Source organism: Camelus ferus, chromosome 3 (genome assembly GCF_009834535.1).
Source record: "Camelus ferus isolate YT-003-E chromosome 3, BCGSAC_Cfer_1.0, whole genome shotgun sequence".
Lineage (NCBI taxonomy): Eukaryota > Metazoa > Chordata > Mammalia > Artiodactyla > Camelidae > Camelus > Camelus ferus.
The window spans coordinates 109194658-109209447 of NC_045698.1; the positions used below are offsets into that span (position 1 = coordinate 109194658).

Consider the following 14790-nt stretch of genomic DNA (forward strand, 5'->3'; position numbering starts at 1 on the left):
GCCGGGTACTGAGGCGGGGGAGGGGTGTCCCGGGCCGGCTCATTACCGCGAGGTGTTGCCCTAGTTAAATCGCCGGCCTTTTTGATCTGGCGGCGGGTGGCGAGAGGGAATAAAGAAAAAAGTAGGGGGGTCAGAGTAGAGAGAAGCTCACACCTCCTCCACCGTTTCCTCGCGCCCATAAAACACCTTTTATTAACTCCTTCGCGTCCGGAAAGGCCCGCGTGGCCGCTCAGCCCTGCCACGGTGTTTACAGCCCAAACTAATAGGGCCCCATATTCACCCTGATGCCGGGACTGGACGCCTGAGGCACTCCTGGCCCTGGAGCTGCCCGGGGTCTCCTTTCTCGGGCCCAAGCCCGGGCCTCCAGCTCCGGATGTGGAGCGGGGAAAATGCCAGGAGACCGGCGCGCGCGTTCTCGCGCCTCCCTCGCAGCGAGGGCCAGGGACCAGTGCCAGCCCTGCAGACCGTTCTTTCCCTCTGGCAATCGTGGGAGCTGTTAGGAGACATAAAAGCGCTTAGCACAGAGCATCGCACACGAACCATACTGGTTGTCTGTACGCTATTATTCAGCGACCTGTAGTCGCCTGCGTTTGCTCGCCCCAGTTCGGCCCAGCACTCATCCGCGCCTTGACAAATGCACACGCTTTTATTCACCCTCAGACCGAGCAGCGGGTGCGCAGGTGGGGGTACCGAGACCGGCTCTCCTGCACGAGTGCCGGACTAGCCTGCACATACCCCACCCCCATCCCTTTGCACAAATACATATGCTCTCACAAATATTTGTTAAGTGTTTGTTGCTAGAGAGAAACGTAAATGTCTCGCTTTGACCATAAGCACTCACAAGGTTCTTTCATTCATGTGGAAAATTACGGCTGCTCCGCCTTGCCGAGCCCTTACTGCTTGTTGGGACTTTGCTAAGCAGACCCTCGTTGCCACCCCCACCTCCTCAGCCACGCGGCTGCATGTGAGTTCTTGCACCGTTGCACGTGCAACTGTATGTTCAGAATTTCACATAAGTGACCGTATTCCCGAGCCATTCCGCTCTTCCGAGCTACCCTGCCCTCGCCATGCCGTTCGTTTGTGTGACCGGAGCCCGACCCAATAACCACCAAAACACGGACTGCAGACACCGAGGTGCATACTAACCCACAGACAGACCCAAATGCTGACCCACATCAATCCTAGCCGGTCTTCTCTGGGTCTAATTCGTTTCCAGTTTTCCTTTCTGTGGGTTGATTAAAGCTATCCTGCCCCTCCACCCCCATCTTCTAAGGAGAACTTTGCTCTTTGTTCCAGGAGTAAATCCTTTATCTGCCCCCTTGCCTTGACTTGATTTGTAGTTTGGTTTGGCGTTAATCAAAAGAGAAGTAGGAACTGGAGACTCTCTACCTAACAGAAACGATGGACCGGGGTCAGGACACCCGCCAAAATATCACAGAGGCTTCTGCTGATTTCAGAAAATGTTTTATTAGTCAAGAGCATAGATACTGCTCTGGCAAAGGGAGGGGGCAGTGAGTGGTCATATAGATTTGAGGTAGAAAAAGGGTGGGGATGGGGGATTAAACAAACACCTGAGCGCAGCAGGCACGGTAGGTAGTTTAAATACATAAAAACTTTTCAACATAGGGAAAAGTTTTTATTTGCAAAGGAAAGAAGGAAGCAAGGAAGAGAAAGAAAGGAAGAAAGGAAGGAAGGAAGAAAGAAAGACAGAAAGAAAGAATAAAAGGAAGAAAGAAGGAAAGGAAAGAAAAGAAAGAAGGAAGGAAAGAAAAGGAAAGGGAAAAGATGAAAGAAGAAAAAATTTTAAAAGGAAGGAAAGAGAGGTAAAGAGTGTCTCCCTTGGAACTAAATAGGAAGTGCAGCGACAAAAAATAAAATAAAATAAAAACAGCACTGTTTGAGGGAGAACAACAAAGGCAGCCCTCCCTCTTCCTGGCTTGGTTCTCTTTCCCTGGCAGAAAACTACTGATTCCTCTTATTGCATTGTAATTAGGGAGGAGAGCGCGCGCGGAGGGTTTTGACGCGAAGCGGGAAGGCTGACCAGAAAGGCATCTAGATAGCGTAGTAGGGAAGGCATCTCGAGGGTTCTAAATTCGCCCCAGAAGGGTTGGAAGGGTACACCTTAGAGTTTGTGTCCCGCGGTCCCTCCTTCTCGACTCGGGCAGCCAAGAGCCGCCCTCTCGGTTGCCCGGGGTCGGGGGTGGTTATATATATATTTATCTTTCTCTTCATGAATTAAAAACAATTTCAAATGACATTGCACGTGCGATCCAAGTGTGTAGTTGCAGTCAGCAACCTGCCAGCGCGCAGCAGAGGCTCGGCAGGACGCACCCCTACAAGTCCCTGGAACCCAGAGCCCGGCGCTCGCCGCCGCCTTCCTCTCCTCCCGGGGTCTGGCAGCCGTGGCGCGGTCCTCGGCTCACTGGTTTAACTCCAGCGCCCAGACTTGCTGCGGCCAGCCTGTGCGCCCTTTAATCCTCTTCTCGCCTGGGCCCAGGGCAGGAGGAAAGCCTTCGTGCTGCTGCTGCCAGAGGACACACACAAGAAAAGAGGCGAGAGAGACAGATTTAAATGTTTCTGCTCCAATCGCCCGGGAGTGGGGTAAAAGTGGAGTGGGGTAAAAGATGTTGGGAGCAGTAATTGAGAGTCTTTAAATAAGTGGCGAATTTCTGTTTGCAAAATAGGCAAACAGGCTCATAAATTTGCCTTTATGCCCCGAGTTCCCAGGTCCCGGATGGACTGGGCAGCTTCTGGGGTTTGATAATGAGAATTTTCTGTGTCTAGTGAAACTGATGCTTGTAGGTTTGGCTTTATGGTGCCGTAGGGAGACTGCAGGGGTTCAAATGGGAGGGGTGGGAATCAACAGTCTTCTCCCTCGAGGACCTGCTCCCCCAACACGTCCCACCGGCTTTCCAACCTAGTTTAGCACCTGGGTTTGGGTACAGAGTTGGGTCCCTCCAGCCGGCGCTAGATGCTCAGAAGGCTAGGCGATGGGGGGGGGGGGCAGTTCGCCTGCCCTAGCATCCCCCTTCTCCGCTCCTTGAAGGAGGTGGTGATGTGCAGGGGGTGGAGAAGATATGCTCAACAATTACTTCTAACCAGCAGTTGCCTGGGCCTACATGTCCTTAAAAACTCATTGGCTAGGGTCTTTCCCAGTCTCCCCAGGTGAGCTTTCCCTAGTTTACCACAGCCCCTGCAGGACAGATAAAATCCAGGGGGGCTCTCTGGTCAACTCCAACGCACTGCAGCCCTAAGTGCACCAACCTAGAGAAATTATTTCAGTTCACCAGCCTGGAAATCACTGCCTTCAGAGGTCCCAGAACCCTGGGCCAGAGAAACCAAGCTCTAGAAAGTGTCACCTCACTTGAGAGGATCGAGAGAGGCCGGTATGAACCGCGATCTCCAAAACCAAAAGAAGTGGGTGAGACTCTTGACTCTTGCTTGTTGGCGTTTACACACAAAACCATCAAGGTGGCCCTCAGAGCCGGCCGTAGGGAGTGGAGCGCTGGAACACGCTCTGGGCAGGGAGTAGACTAACTTGTTTTACCCAAATAAACAGCTCCTTGGGTAGGTAACCTTCAAGTCCTGTCCTGCTCTGGGCCTCAGTTTTCCTATCTGTACAAGGATGGCAGTAGACTAACCTCTTCAGCAAAGGCCTTGTGAAAACAGTAGCTGAGCCTATAAGCATAAATTCACATTCAAACTGAAGTAACTAAACCCTAAGGTATTCATAACCTGGTTTCCAGGAGAGCCCAGAGGTGAATCAGGACCCCTCAAGATTGGAAAGAAATAAACCATGTGTGTGTTTTCTCCGCGTCTGAAGCTTCCCATGGACTCTTAAAAGGGACTCTGACCCTCTCCCGAAAGGTTAAGATTCTGGTCTTCATTCACAGTCTTACAAACACGATCCACATTACAAATAGATTCAAATATGAATCTGCTTCCCTCCGTGCACATCTTGACCATTTGAGAACTACCCTCTGCCTCTCAAAATAGCACGCACCGCAACGGAGATTCCTTCCACTGCGTATTTGGCCTGCGGGTGCTTCCCGCGCTCCCGCGCCCTTGACTAGAGCATACAGGCCCCCGGACTTACCAGCTCCCTTTTTCGCTTGCTCTCGCGGCCGCCATCCGCCTTCTTGAGTTCAGCCTTGAAGGCCTCGGGGTCACCGGCCTGTGAGTCCTTGGCCAGCACGTCCATCAGGTAGGCGATGTAGCTGGTGGCCAGGCGCAGAGTCTTGATCTTGGAGAGCTTGGTGTCGGCCGGCACATTGGGGATGCACTCGCGCAGCTCCGCAAACGCGCTGTTAATGCTCTCTGTGCGTCTCCGCTCCTTCTTGGGTCCTGAGCCTTTCCGCCGGCCCAGGCGGCCGCCGAGCGCCTCCAGCCGCCCGGGGCTCTGGCCTGGCCTGGCGTCTGGACCGTAGGCGGCGGCGGCTGCCGCGGGTGTGGGCGGTGGCCCGCCGGTGGGGAAGTCCGGAGCAGCGTCAGCTGGGCTCAGCAGCCAGCTCTGGAAGTAGGGCCGTTCCTGGTGACAGCGCGAGGCAGGGCCGAAGAGAAAGGGCTCGTGGAGCATGGGGTGCGCGGGGTGCGGGTGATGATGATGATGATGGTGGTGGTGGTGTGCGTAGCTGCCCACGAGGTTCATGTTGGAGCGGCCCCTGGCCTGCGCCGCCAGCCCGATTAGCGCCGCCCCATGCGCCCCAGAGACTGCCGGGGCCACCCGTAGGCTCTGGGGTGGCGCTCCGAGGGGCACCGGCTTTGAGAGAGTCTGGGGCAAGGCTGAAGATGAGATGCACAGCCCGCCGTCTTGCCTATTTCTGTCGCCGGCTAGGACGAGGATGCCGAGAGACCTGTTTAACCCTTCTGCGGCCTCCCCTTCAGGGTCTGGCTTATATAAGGCCGCGGCTTTGATGTCAACCTCTCCCTGGAGCCAATGGCAGGGGGGCAGGGAGGAGGAAAGGGGGGTGGCCGTCCCTGGTTTTAAGCTCAGCTAGCGCCACTCGACTCTAGGCCGCCTGCTGGGACAGGGAGGCGGCCCCACCTCCGCCCCTGCCCTCCTCCCCCTCTCCCCCAGTTCCCAGCTTGGGGGAGGCCGAGGGATACGAACTTAAGGCACAAGACTGTCAATGTCCTGGACAGAGTCTGCCACTCCAGTCCCCGTGGGCCCCAGGAAAGGGATCTAGAATCATCCTCCGAAAAGGCCTTCACCTAGATTTTACAGACAGGGAAACTGAGGCGCAGAAAAAAAGAAAGTTTCTTGTTTCTAGACCCTCTGGAATCCAGAATAGGAGCTCCAGAGTTTCCCAGTCCTGAGCTTCATCTGCTCCACTTGGCCTCAGAGCTGAAAAATGACAGTATGCTGCTGGAGGCAGGATAGGCCCCTAATGTTTTTCCCTAAGCACCTCCAGCCCTTAGTTTTCAGGCACCATCGGGAATGCAGCAGTTCCTGCACCCGGTAGAGAACCTGCCAACTCTGACCCAAGTCCTATGCACTACCACCCAGGCGGCTACCAACCCATGAAGAAATCGGGGAAGGGGTTGGGGGGAGGGGTGGCAAGTAGGGGGAGGCAGGCTCCAAGCCCGTATCAGCATTTACCAGTTTGTTCTGGGCTCCAGGGCCTGAGAGCCACTCTTCTTGTCTCCTGGGTGCCTGATCCAGTCCAAAGGCCGGCCAGGCTAACGCAGAGTCAGCCTCCTCTCCGTGGGGCTGGAACCGAGGGTCGAGAACTCGGCTACACTGGGCCACTCCAGGCAGGTCATCATCACTTGAGAATGTTCAATTCTCAGCACTAGAGCTCACACTGCGAGAAATCAGCGTTTGGCAGTAAACACACATGGAGAAGACCACGACCTCCACACTATTCGAGAGGCTCACCCAGCGAGAGAAACCCAGCGCCCTGCATCTCACACCCACTGGCACAGAGACGTGGTCTTGGCCGCTCAGACCTCGGCAGTTGCCCCTCCCGGCTAGTGCTCAGCCACACGGGTCCGAATTCTGTCTGCGGGGGCCTTCCCAGGGCTGGCGTTGAGACGTGGAAATCCCAGGGTGGGGTTCTCCGTCTCACCTTCTGATGGGTAGCTTCGCAGCTGATGTCCTAATACTTGGTTCCCTCCATCCTCACCAACTTTTCCCAGCCAAGCCCCTTCCCTAGGTGGCGTGAAGGTGTGCAGTTCTCTCAAAAGTAATGTGGAGGTTAGTGTGAAAGAAGGAGACAAATACATGCTCTTTCTAGAGGGCAAATTCATTCCTTTACCCATTTCTTCAACAAGAATTTATTGACCCCTGCTATGAGCAAAGGGAGAAAGGTCAATTCACTCATTGTACAGATGGTAAAGGTGAGGCCGAGAGAAGATGGACGATTTTCCTTGAGGTCGGGTAGCGAGTGGATACACGGTATTCTTCTCCTGTACAAGGGAATAAATGGATAGGGTGGGGACACTACAGGGGAGAAGTGGACAAACCCTTAGTGCAGAGCCGGTTCCACTTGTGGGAGCCCGGTAGGGCTGTGGGCCCTAGAGGTGCGTTGGGGGAGGGAGGACCTTGCTTCCTGCCTGAGGCGGCTGGAAACCCGCCGCTCTCCCGGGCGCCTGGCGCCAGCAGCGCTGGGGTTGGGCCGAGCGCGGAGCCGAAGGCTCGCGGGGAGGGCGCTCCCGGCGCCCGATTCAACCGCGGCTCCGCGGGGCCCCGCTCCTCCCCGACCTGGAGGAGCTCTGGAGTGCGGGTGTGCTGGTTGAGACAGTAATTACTCTGTGGAGAAGGACCTCAATCCTTGACACATACCCAGCCGTGGTCCTAGTCGGACACAGTCTTCACCGCAGATCATCAGGCTCACCATTACGCGTCCACATATATAGGCACACGGTCTCACAAAAAATCACCAGCATTACACAAAAATCCATGTATTCATACAGGCGCCAAAAAGTATGTGCGTTCTCCTGGTAACACATTTACACCCACAGGACACACGGGATTTCAATATTCATGCATTCCTAGGATTTTACGCATTATCTGTCAACCATAGGGCACATGTTACAGCTCTGAGCCACTCCCAATCCTACATTCAGGCATGCATAAAGATACCATCATACAGCAAAGGCATATCAATTCTACATACACGTCACAGCTTCAGGGCTTGACACATACTCTTACTGTCACAATTGTGCACAGGAACAACCAGTTTGTCTCAGTTACTTACAGTGCCCCACAATTGTATTCACAGCACAAACTTCTGAAAACCCTGTCATACATGTCATGTGTACATGACACACACATGTACACAGCCACAATTACTACTATACACAGGTGTTGAGTGATAAAAGTTTTTGCACAGAAGTTACACACAGGAACACAGATGCCAAACACTCAGACAAGTGGACATCTATTCTGTCCTATCTACATAGTCACAGTCACAAGCCCTGGAAATGAAATTGAACAATAGTACGCACATTGTCACAGAACCCATATGAATGGGGTGCACTGGATAGGTAAGTACATGCCATGACCCACACACAAGCTCACAGCTCCAGCACCCATCCTCGTGCGTCCCAATCATTTTCCAGGGTTGCACAGATCACTCAGGGGCATGCATACTCTCCAAATATCCAGCCTGGTTAGTGTGGTAGGGAATGTATTGTCAGTACTTGATGATGAATCCCAGTCCCATGAAATGCCTTGAGGGCCCCCAGATCCCCAACAGTCCCCTGTGGGTGGCTGAAGGGCAGGATGCCGGCAGCCACCGGGGCCCCAGAAAGCACTGCTCTCAACCCCCAGCCAAGGAGTAAAAGTAGTCCTCCCAGCAGCGTCCACTCTGGGAGCACGGCCCTCGGGGACTGCTGGGGCTCCGGGCTGGGTAGCCTCCAGCAGGATGGACGCCAGGGAGAATGTCCGCGTAGACCTCAAGGCGCCTAGGCTCCAGATCCTGCCTTCTGGAAGACCCTAACGTGCTTTTAACTACGGCCTGGCTCAGGTGCGTTTGGAGAGACAGTGGGGACCTGGTGAAGGTTCTCTCTCTCTCCCACCCAGGCTATATGGTGTGGGACGTTTGGGACCTGGGAGTTTGGCCAAAGTTTTTCTAAGCTGAGAGGCAAGAGATATACGTTGAGTTCTGGCTCTACCTAGTATCTCATTGTGTTCCTTTCCCTCTCTGAGCCTCGGTTTCCCCATTTCAGAGAAAAAGTATAGGAATGATAGTCTGGAGCTCCGTAATTCCCAGCTCTGGGCTGTTGCACGGACCCGCCCTGGTTCCTCTCTCCCGGAATGGGGATTTAGCGCTTGCCTCTGGGGCCAAACAGTAGGACTCCAGCCTTTGCCTGACGACTTCCACAGACCAAGGACCGGGAGTCAGGGACTTCGGGGTGGAGGTTGCGGGGGGAGGGTTCCTACCCGCCAGTCTCACACCCTCCTACCCCGCCTCTTTTCCCGTATCCCGCGGTGCTCACCCAGATAGCGCCTTCAGAAGGTCTGGCGCTCTGAGCATTTTCAAATGCATGTTTCTTCCTCCAGTTATGCTAGTGAGGTCTGGCAAGAACCCTCACCCCATTTTATAGGGTAGGGATCTTGAGCACATTAGCGGTTAAAAAATTGTATTAAAGGAATGCTCAAGAGAGCCTCGAGGAAGAATCCGGCCCACGCAGCCGGGATGAAACTCCGCACGGTCATTCCTCCGGGTGTGAAACAACGCGTCCTCAGTTTCCTCCGCTGTAAATTGCAGAGGAGGGAGCGATAATACCCGCCGCAGAGGGCTGGTTTAAGATTACGCTAAATTATATAGATGAAGCTCTTAGCACAGTAACAGTAAATCTGTATAAATAGTGGCTCTGTTTTGAGGAATATTATTTCCACAGGGGAAGTAATGCAACACACGACTGCGTATCCCTGGATAGGGCGGGAGTCCAGGCCTCCCTTGCAGAACTCTGTTCTGATGCCACCGCTCCTGTTTCTGACCTCATTGAGTCCCCTTCTTTCCCCACCCACCCTACAGAAACCCATGTCAGGAGGGTGGAGATGGGGGAGACCCAGCATCGCCAGGTGTGGGGATTATGTTGCCAGAGACCTGAATTCCAGTTCCCGAGCCAACCCACCCGCATTTCATTTGCTGTGAAGTTTTGGGTGTATAGTTCCTGCCTCCACCAGGACTCAGTTCTCCCATCTGTACAGTGGACCAGTTATACTCAAGCCTCGACGCTCTGGGGTGACAGTGACCTCGGCCTCGAAGTCCCTCTCCTGCCCTTTTGCAGCTCCTCCCCTCACTCCTGCCCCCACGCCTGGCAGGCCTGGGAGAGCCCGCGCCACGGCGCCTACCGCAAACCTTCTCCCGCCGTGTCCCGTGACCTTGACGCCACCAGCAATCCCCGCACCGGACCCTTTATCTAAATAGGGCCGTAAATCAAGGACCTGTCAGGGCCGGGGTAATTACAGGAACTCCATAAAAAGGACCGGGCCGGCCGCCTGTTTATATTAGCGCGGTGTAAAATATTCTCTCTGTCTTGGGGAATCGCGTCGCGCAGTAACGCGCCATAAATCAGCCCGCGGACCATTTACCCCGCAGCATGAGCGCACAAATCCCTTAAACATTTCTCTGCCGCATCTAGAGTGTCCATGACTTTCCAATCTGGCCTAACTTGCCCCCTGGGGCCCGGGCGGCGTGGGGGGGGGGCGGGGAATGCGTGTTGGGTAGGGGGACGATCAGGGCAGGGAAGAGACAGAAAGTGGGTCGATTTCCCCTAGAAGCTGGTCGGGTGAGAGGCCTCCTTGCTTTTGCTGGTGTGAGAGAGTAGGAAGTTTGCTGAGATTTCGTGTTAGGACCTACGGGGAAACTGCCCCAGGGAGAGGAATGGGCTTCCCTAAGGACGCACAGTGAGTGGCAGAGACACAGCAAGAGTGCAGACATCTCCAGGGGTTCCAGGCAGCTTCGGTCTCCCCTTAATCCCCCCCTTTCCTGATGAGGGGTTGTCTGCCCGAGAGGATCCAAACCACAATCTGCCATTCCATTCTCTATCTTTTAGCTTCAGGAATCCCTTAGCTTCCTGCAACTGTGCACAGAATTATGTATGATTGCTATTGGGTGCAAGAGGAGGGGGCCTTTAGATTCCTATTCCTGCTCCACCTTTATTTTATAGGTGACAAAACACAGTCCCAGAGAATGGGACATACAGCTAGAAGTCGAAGACCCTCTGCTGCTAAAATAACCCATTCTGGCTTATCTCCCGCACACTCTTTCCAAAGAAAAAACTAAGATTGTGTGTGTGTGTGCATGGGGGCAGGGTGTTCGCAGCACAAACCTGCCCATCCTTAGGTTTGTAACAGCCTCAAAATTACAAAATCTATTTAAGGTAAACCCGATGCTGCCCATTGTCTAATGAGTAACACAAATCATGCTTATGGAAAAATAATACTAAAATTTCCGTGTTTTCCCTCGTGGCTGGGGCCTGAGAATTCAAGGGAGAATTAAACATCTTCCTCCTCCATTCCCTTTCTCTTCCGAAGTCCGTAAATGACAATGTGTTTACACAAGTTTTTATGTCGTCTGAGCTTCGTCCCGGCTCCGTTTCCTCCTCTGTGTATTTTCCGCGCAGAGAGATGTCTGCTTCAGGACGCGTTCAACCTAAACAGAACCCCGTCTGATTGGAAAATGTATTTATTTGAAAAATCGTAACTCACAGCTTTGGTGAAAACGGCCCCCAAATTTATGGGATCGCTTGGGGGTGCGGCAGTCATAAATTAAAAAGCACTGGACACCACCCCCTCCCCGTCGAGTCCCCGCAGCAGCACCAGTCAGGCTCTCTGGAGCACCGAGTACCGGGAGACAAGCCTCCTTCCCACTTCACCCTGAGGCCCTCTTCAGCCTCCTTGCTCCAGCCCCTTGCAGGTGGATTTCATTCTGGTTCCTTTCATCCAGTCAGGTTGCTTTTGGGCAATTTCATTCCTGTCAGACTCACAGCGATCAGTTTCAGGTGGTCAGTTAATGGTGTTCTGTTGTGCACCAGTCTGTTTTACGCATAGCGGGGTTTTTCGTTAAGTGCACTGCTGTAAGTTTTGTGGTGCTGGGTTGCTTGTAGCCGGTCCCTAACCGACTGATCAATTGTATGCCGAGCTGTTTCATGCCAAGAGGTTTATCTCTGGTCAGTTGTCATGAAGGTCACTTTCACGGCCTGATCGTTGCTTCCCAGGTCAGGGAAACTTTTTCCTTTCAGTCCAATCTGAAATTTCGCAGGAGGATGGAATCAACTCACTCCACCTATCTCCAGGACCCTTCAACCAGCCTACCCCAGCTGAAGACTGGGAAAAAGCTGGAGCTGGGAACGCGTTCCGGAGGACAGACGCATCTGGCCCCATGGGCTGGGGAGTCCTGTAGTCCAGGCAGCGCTGGACACACGGGGCCTTCACTAGCAATCATCGAGTCTGCTTTCTCCTGGAAACACCAGGCTGAGCCATATCTCTCCGTCTATTTTACTAAGGATCAAGCACCGCTCTGGCAGCGTCCCCAAGGGGAGCAGGGCAAGCTCTCTGCTCCTGTCCTAAGCGCTGCTATCTCGAGGAGAGGAGTTTGGGAATTCACTCAAAACTTTTGCGCTCCTTTCTCCAGAGCAGGCAAAGGAGCGCACTTGAGCGACTTGCAGTTCGGTGCACAAAAGGCGTCCACGTATTGCGGGAATCCCAGGTAGTGCAGTAACTCATCCCACCTGTCCTGCTCCGCCGCGGCCACCTGCCTCTAAAGCCCAACCGCTCACCAGCGGAGCCTTCAGCCGTTACCTGCTGGGACTGATTTATACGCAGTAGCATTTGGTTCAAAGAAATGCAATAGATTTCAGTAAAGAAAAACCCAGTTGGATCAACCTACTCGGTTCTGGGAGATTACGAGCCGGTGTGAGGTAGAATGGGTCAGAAATAATGAGGGGACAGAGGGCTCCTCTTCCGCTACCCTCCCTTAAAAATTGCGGCTGGAGTAGTCTAAGACGGCCTTGCTTTAATGGGCGATGGGATCCGCTCATTCTCCAGCGCCCATGCGTCGCTGACAGGACCAGAGCAAGAGATGGACTGTCAAAGTTGCCTGGAAGCAGAGGTATTAATCTTGGGAAATCTGTGCTAAGCGTTTTGGCACTGGGTTGGGGGGCAGAGGGGTGGGGGTGGCTGAGAGGATAGCTCTGCAGCTGGCTACACTTACGGGTGAATATTCCGGTCTCCCCAGCCCTTCCTTTCTGCGTATACGCATTCAGAAACTGAGTCTGCGGGCAAGAAACGGTATCATTATTAGCTTATTATTTTAAACAGAGCCAGGCTACATCCGTCATCTTTCCCATAATGGTCAATTGTAAACACACTTTACAAGAGAAGAACAAAAAAGGGATTTAATGTTGACGCTGGGAAAATGCTTAGCACTGGCATTGCGGGGTAAATTGGCAGTCTCTCCTGTCCTTTGGGAGAGAAGTTAAGTGCTTAACTTTTTTGTTTTTGTTTTTGCTTTTTCTATTGAATTTCTAAATCTCTCAGGGGTCTTCTTTGTCTCTTTAGTTTGTCGAGAGAAGTCCTTCCTGAGAGAGTAAGGGTTGAATCAAATGACCTCTGCTTGGGAGGCAGAAGTGAGCGGAGCAGGAACCTGCAAATTGGCAAGGCTGTCTTGATTCTTTTCATTGTCTCTTTCAGTCTTCTTACCAGCACCTTTCTCAGTTTCAGTCTCTTGCTGCCCTACTGTTCCCCTTGCTGCAGCAGAACCTTGCTCTGGAGGGGAGAGGGGAGAAGATACATGAATGCTGGGGGAAAAAAATCAGAAAAGAAAGGCAAGAGGCATGAATGGTGATTGGAGAAAGGGGAAGTATGTTTTGGCTTAGGGCTGTGGTTAGGGTTTTATCTCATTATCAAATGTCACAGCCCTACCAGAAAGCCTGGGTTTGACTACCTCTTCCTGGTGTGAACATTGCTCCCTAGCCACGTGGACACCCCTGTCACCTCACCCACATACACATCGCAGGACACAAGATTGTTCTCCTTAGCTTCCCAAACCAATCACAGCATGGAGCAACGAACAAGAAAAAAGTCACAGTGGAACCTAGCCCCCAAATTCAAACCAACTGCTGCCTGATGTTAAATTCATTTTCATCCGTGCAAAAGTCAGGGATGGCTTTGAAAAATAAAAAAGGAGGACAGCAAAAGTGGCAGGAGAAAGAGAGAACAGAAAGGAAAGCCTAGAAACCAGAGCAGAAATTAATTTAATTACCTCTTCTACCCTGCCATAAATTCCGCAGAGGAAATCAAATCTTTCTGTACATGTGTATAAAACCCAATCAGTCTATGGAGCTCTCCAAAACACTTTATGTCTCAAACTGGGTATCCTAATTGGATGAATCTGAAAGTACCAGGCAACCAGGCATCAAATGAGCCAGTATTTTCCAAGGGCGTTTGTCACGGAGCCAGAAAGGATAAACATAGGTTGGAACCACATACTAATCAGCATGCTCTCAGAGAAGGGGAACCTTTCTGAGCCTGGGCGCTGGCAGATACATCCTAACATTTTTGCATCAGATTGTAATGGAGTATTTCTCATAAACAGCCCAGTGCCTCTCCCAGCCCCTCACCTGACATGTTTCTTGTTGTTTAACTTCAGATCTGACAGATGACGATAACCTGGAAAATAGAGAGGTTATGCATGCCCAGGGCTGTGAGGCTGGGCAGTGTAAATGGCGCCTGCTCAAGAACTGGGACAGGGCTGTAATTTGTGGGTTGTCCTGCCACTTCCGGGGAGGCTGAGAGGGGACCAGCATTCAGGAGGGGAGAAAGGAGAGCTTTGGGAGGCTTGCTCCAAGGAAATGCGCCACTTGTTTTGTATTGCATTTTGTGAGATGGAGGACGCCCCCTCCCTCGCACCTCTCCCCTCACCTTCCCCACAGCACACTCCTCTCTCACAGGCGTGCTGATTTATAGCACCCGTTAAGAACACATAATGGATGCAATTAGCTGTGGCACAAGAGGGGAAAAAGGGAGGGGTTGACTTTATCCCAATAAAAGATATATGTGTTTGTTTTCATGAATTTGGTGTATTAATTTAAATTTCTGGGGCCAATTTTTAAAAAATCGTTGTTGCTCTCTTTGCTACAGGAGAAACATCCTAGAAGGCATTCATTCTCAAAGTTTCATGGGCATCACAATCCCCTTGCTGGACACGTTCCTAAAGCAGGAACCCTGTAGGAGAGGGATGTGCATCGGATCTGCATTTTCAATAAAGCTCACTGGCAGATTCGGATGCCAGACATGTGCTTTGAGAATAGGACTTACCTGGCCATGGTAGGGACTCAAGAGTAACATATTTACTAACATAGATTCTTTTTCTTGTGAGCTGTGTGACTCAGTATACATACACAGTTAAATGTGATACATGTCCTTGTTGAAATATTTAGAAAACATAGAAAAATGTAGGAAGAAAAACCCAAATTTCCTTGATCCTAACAATTTATTTCAGTTCCTGGGCTGTAGATTTCTCCACCAAACCCTATCAACCCCAGAAGGACACAGGCTCTTGTCTTCACCTGTCCTACCTTGAGTACCCAGCACACATCTGGCAGACAGTAGGACCTCCAAAAAATATTCACTGAAAGAAATAATAGGTTAAACAAAGCTGTAGGATCAGATGATCTCTAAAGTCACTTCCAACTGTAACATTCTATTTTTTCACTCTTTGTTCTAGGGGAAAAAAATGAAATTGCATAAACTCAGATATATTTGTCACCGGGACTCTTGACATTTAAACATGTGTGTGTTTCTTCTCCATGTCTTGTCACTTGATCTGACAGCTT

The 14790-nt window shown here is 52.0% G+C and overlaps 1 protein-coding gene across 2 annotated transcripts; it reads right to left on the reverse strand.

The window, feature by feature from the left end:
* Positions 1-1448: 1448 nt before the first annotated feature.
* Positions 1449-4935, reverse strand: HAND1 (heart and neural crest derivatives expressed 1). 2 transcript variants are annotated; one of them, XM_032477171.1, is made up of 2 exons: positions 4097-4935; positions 1449-2524 (listed from the first exon to the last, which is right to left on the reverse strand). In XM_032477171.1, exons 1-2 carry the CDS (start codon positions 4646-4648, stop codon positions 2420-2422), a joined length of 657 nt encoding a protein of 218 aa, XP_032333062.1. In that variant the 5' UTR covers positions 4649-4935; the 3' UTR covers positions 1449-2419. The 2 variants fall into 2 exon arrangements, with proteins under 2 accessions (XP_032333062.1, XP_032333060.1); XM_032477169.1 differs by having other exon boundaries at positions 1449-2521; positions 4097-4848.
* Between the last annotated feature and the right edge of the window lie 9855 nt (positions 4936-14790).

Coding starts and splice junctions, on each gene's coding strand:
- HAND1 (XM_032477171.1), bottom strand. CDS start 4,648: ATGAACCTCGTGGGCAGCTACGCACACCACCACCACCATCATCATCAT. Junction 2,525..4,096: donor GCAAGCGAAAAAGGGAGCTG/GTAAGTCCGGGG, acceptor GTCCTCTGGCAG/CAGCAGCACGAAGGCTTTCC.